Source organism: Lycium barbarum, chromosome 6 (genome assembly GCF_019175385.1).
Source record: "Lycium barbarum isolate Lr01 chromosome 6, ASM1917538v2, whole genome shotgun sequence".
Taxonomy (NCBI): domain Eukaryota; kingdom Viridiplantae; phylum Streptophyta; class Magnoliopsida; order Solanales; family Solanaceae; genus Lycium; species Lycium barbarum.
In genome coordinates this window covers 16038018-16042912 of record NC_083342.1, presented here as the reverse complement: position 1 = coordinate 16042912, position 4895 = coordinate 16038018, and the positions used below count along the sequence as shown (strand labels likewise).

General features: G+C 33.7%; 1 protein-coding gene across 1 annotated transcript; it reads right to left on the bottom strand.

Moving 5' to 3' along the window:
• Window positions 1-1607: 1607 nt before the first annotated feature.
• Window positions 1608-2117, bottom strand: LOC132643864 (zinc finger protein ZAT11-like). The gene has a single exon (XM_060360388.1). It carries the CDS (start codon window positions 2115-2117, stop codon window positions 1608-1610), a length of 510 nt encoding a protein of 169 aa, XP_060216371.1.
• Window positions 2118-4895: the final 2778 nt, after the last annotated feature.

Below are 4895 nucleotides of genomic sequence, written 5' to 3'. Positions count from 1 at the left end.
CCTGAACATTGATCCAAGATGTTACTTTTGTGACTCCAACCCTGAGACTATTAATCACATCTTCTTTGATTGCCCAAATACTACAGTATTTTGGGAGAAGATCACCCAAGAATGCACCATAGATCAGATAAAAAATAACCTCATCTTCACCAGCTGCTCTTGGCCTAAAACTTGGGAAGACATTAGGTATAAAGCCTTCAACAACAATCTGAAATGGGAAGCCATCATTCCCTTTTGTTTGTGGCACATTTGGTTGATCACTAGGAACCATAATCTTTTCAACAAAAAGAGGGATCCAGTCACGGTTAACAACACCATTTCCAAAGCTCTAGAAACCTTTACTCTCCTTTGGGATAAAGCTAGCAATATGACCACTGTTATTAGAGTTAAATGGAACCCCCCAAATAGGAATCTCTACAAGCTTAACACTGATTGTGCTGCACTGGGAAACCCTGGCATTGGGGGTTATGGAGGGGTAATTAGAAACAATAGAGGAGATTGGGTGCTCGGGTTCATGGGTGGAACACCTGATACAATACAGCACTCTTGCTGAGCTAACAGCACTTATGCAGGGCCTTCGCATAGCAGCTGAACAGAACCTCACTCCGCTAGAAATTGACACTGATTCAATTGAGGTAATAAACATGCTTAAAAATGGTCACCTAGCTTATGATCATATTATTTGTGAATGCAGGCTACTGATCCTCCATCTGGGCAATCCAACGATACACCACACCTTTAAGGAGCACAATGAGACGCATAAATGTTCTATATGTGGAATGGAGTTTTCTTTGGGTCAAGCATTAGGCAGACACATGAGGCGTCACCGTGCTGAAATTAATAAAACGTCGATGATGATAACAGTGTTGAAAAAGTCAAATAGCAGCAAGAGAATATTTGCTTTGACTTAAACTTAAAACCCTCATGATGATGTTGATTTCAAGTTATGGCCGACGACACCAGTTTCATCTCCTGTATTGTGAATCTTTATTTAATTAATTCTTTTTGGACACTTTGTGTTCATTTTTCTTGTATATAATCTTTAATTAGTTATGCTGATTCTTTTACATATGTTGTATTTATCTATATACCACAGAGGATTTCGATGTTTATACATATCATGTGTTTGATTTTGTTACCTTGAATATTATATACTGGAATAATAACATCGAACATATGAATAATTTAAGCAAATGTGATTCAAATATTCCTATGTACTACTACATCAAAATCTGATGTGGCTAAGAACCATCCTTCTCAGATTGGTAACATTGAAAGATTCATTTTTTAGTGCACTGAAACTGGTGATTACAAAGACAAAATTTTATAAGGATGAAACCGAGTTGAGTTTTTGCCTATTGATTCAAAATAAAAGAGATTCTCTTACAACAGCACGAATAACTACAATTAGTAATATTAGGAAAAAGAGGAGAAAACAAAATAAAAGAAGTTTCACCAAGAAGGAGCTAGTATATATATCAACTTCAAGCAAACTTTTATTTTCAACCTTCCTTTAAAGTTACTTCATCTGTACAATTTATGTGATATCTTAAATTCATTAAGAATTAACTTAGCTTGCCTTTTTTTTAAGTAATTACAACTATGTACTAAACAGGAATCATCCCTGTCATCACCTCATTCTCATACGGCGTCAAATTCAAATCCAAAAACAAATTTCTTTCAGTACTACCCTTATCTTTCTTATCGTGAACAGCTTCTGCAAATTCATTACTCTTCGAATTCTCCTTCAATTTCTTCTTCTTCTTCTGCTCGAGTTGATTTAATTCATCGCGATGTTTTCTCATGTGTCCGCCCAAAGCTTGGCCCAGAGCAAACTCTTCGCCACAAAGGAAGCATTTGTGTTTTTTGGGCTTAACAGGTAAAAATTCGTCAGTAGTACTTGTCGCGATGAGCTTATTCATCGTATTCTTGTGGCTCGTTCTATGCCCACCAAGTGCTTGAAACGAATCAAATTTTTTGTTGCATGTCTTGCACTCGAAGTGTTTAGATCGTCCTAGCGACTCGTTCCTCTTCATGATATCCACACAATTCGCCATTGCGAATTTCTCTACTGATTCTTCTTCTACTCTTCTTCTCTTCGATATCGGCATGGCCATGGTCGTGCTAGATGTACTACTCGCTTTAATTTGTCAGTGTTTCTGAGAACACTATAAAAAAGAACAGAATTAGTTACGAACTTCGTCGCTTTTGATGTTTAGCTATAGAATTTAAAGAGTAGTCGACTTGTTGGTGGCAGGGGACTGGTCTATGGCTATAAATAGTGTTGGGAATATTGGAGTGAGTCCAATGGTGAGTGAGATTTAGCTTTTAATAGTAATAGTAATACTTGTTGTACTTGAAGTATAAGTGAGAAGAATTATTGCGTTACTAGTACTATATATAGTAACGTCCGCTTTCCTTTTCCAAGACTGAGTTGGACTGTCCTCTTTCCTTTTCCAACACCGAGTTGGACTGAGTTTTGTTATGCAAAAACAAAAAAGGAAAGAAATTAAAAAGGATAATTTAAAAGCTGAACTTTAATTAGAGTCATTAGACGCGTATAAATACACGATATTTTTTAGTAACAGCTTGTAGTTTTTTTTTTTTTACCCCTCCCCCAGAAGCTCCCTCCTTGCTCCCTTGGTGACTCGAACTCGCAACCTTCGGATTAAAAGTGAAGGGCGCTTACCATCTGAGCAACCCTCTCTTGTCTAACAGCTTGTAGTTACGCCTTGTTTTAACTGTTTTTCTTTTCTGATTTAATTTTATACACGGACTGATCTTTAACAAGCTGTTTGCCTTATTTGATCTTTATGTGACTAATTCTAATAATTATGGAGGATTACTTGTATAATTATCCTTTAGTTAATGTAATAGTTGATAGCGTGAAAATTTATTTACACTCGGTATAAAAAGTTAAATTCTTTCTTTTTTCTTTTTCTCTTGTCCAAAGTCCACGTAAGGCGTTTGAGTGTAAGAATTAAGGAGTATAGTAGTAATTAACAAAGACTTCCTTTAAAGTTATCCCTCTATCCTAATTTATGTTTGATTAATTTTTGAAGTTAAAATAGATTAGATGAGCTCAATATTTTAAAATTAAAATTTAGATATTAAAAAACTATATGACAATACTATAAATTGCAATTTTTTTTCATGTCAACATGATAAAAATATATATTTTAAAATATTAACCAAAATTCACATAGTTTAAAATGTTGTTCAATTTCAAGAATTGACTAAATACTCTTCAAACAATATAGGATTAGAAGGAAGATTCACGCTAATTTTAGAGAAAGGAAAGACCACTCATTATTACCAATTGTCATTTGAAGAATAAGAAAAGAAGCTCTATGGTTTCACTTTCTAGGAAAAAAATGTGAGTCACTGGGAATTTTAAAAAGAAAATTAGTACTACTAAATTAAATTAAGGTGCGCGAATAACAGACGCGGTTTCCCTAACATAAGAGGATAAGGACTCTCATGGTTTATTAGGATATAATTTATATCCACTCATACTGTAGTTTTTATAACATTTGTGTAATTTAATTTGAAAATTAGTTTATTTTATTTTTCAAATTATTAATTTCATTAATTATGAATAATAACTAGTAATCACTTTTTAAATGATATATGATGGTATAAAAATCTTTTACAACTGCAAGTGTATAAGAATAATTCATTTGAATTAAAGTACGCTTAAATAGTTTGAACATAATAAAAAATAATTCAAAAGAAGTTATAGTGTTATCAGCCACCCATGATGTCTAACGAGCAGGCATAGCACCCTTCCCTTCTTCATCTTTAGGTGGTGGATTTGATTTTGGATGGTGAAATATAGTGTTTTTTAAAATAAAATAATTTTTTTTGGTAAAGTAAGCCTTTTTGTTGGTGTTGGTTTGCTAAGATTACTTCAAATTGAAAATCCTAAGCGTCTTCTCATTGGCTCCTTTTAGAGTATGGTTGTGGGAAATGTGGGTTTGGTGACAATGGCGATAATGGTGGTGGTTTAATGGTGGGTTTGGTGGTGTATAGTGAGGAAGAAGTAAGTAGGATGACATGACATTTTAAAAAAAAATATATCTGACATAGTATCTAATTTGGCAGTGACATGACGATGATATGGCGAGAGTGTAAAACATCTCTCATTATGTGACTGGTTATATGTGTGTTAGGGTGGTATTAATTCCACAAAAATAAAGATAAAACAGGTAATAGGTCGCTCGATTAGTTGGTGTATGAACTCGAATTTTCAAGTATTGTTCGGAGTGCAATCCATATCTCATGTATATATACTAATACTAAAAATATCTATCTATTTGAATAATTATAAAGTGAATCTTTATACTTTTTAGTAAATTTCCACTTACTATTTCTCCGACGATGACAAAAGAGCTCTCAATTGACTATTGCTTAAAATATTTCTTAAAATTTCATTTTAACAATAACCGCATAACCCAAATTTGCAAGTTTGGACAACAGAGACTAATAAATGGGCCAGAAGTCGGTAAGCACTTATGTCCCTTTTTAGGCTATGTTAGCACTTATGCGCCCTTTTTATGTGACCCAAACATATATTAAAGGAAGTGTTGTAGAAACCTCAACAAAATTACCTGAAAGAATATTCCCACTCACTTCATTTTATTACTCAAACGCGGCCAGTCAGCAAAATACTTTGAAAACGACCCATTAATTAAATCTGACCATATATCTTAAGTTCTTAACCAACAAGGAAAAGAAAACAACAAACTTTGAATAACACGTTGTGTATTAAATTACATCTACAACCTTTCGCTCAAACCTATAAATATGTGAAGCAACACCAGCAAAAGTATCATATCCCACTTCTAAATTCTCTCATTTACTTCAAAGTTCCAAAATCTTGGTATACAAAGACA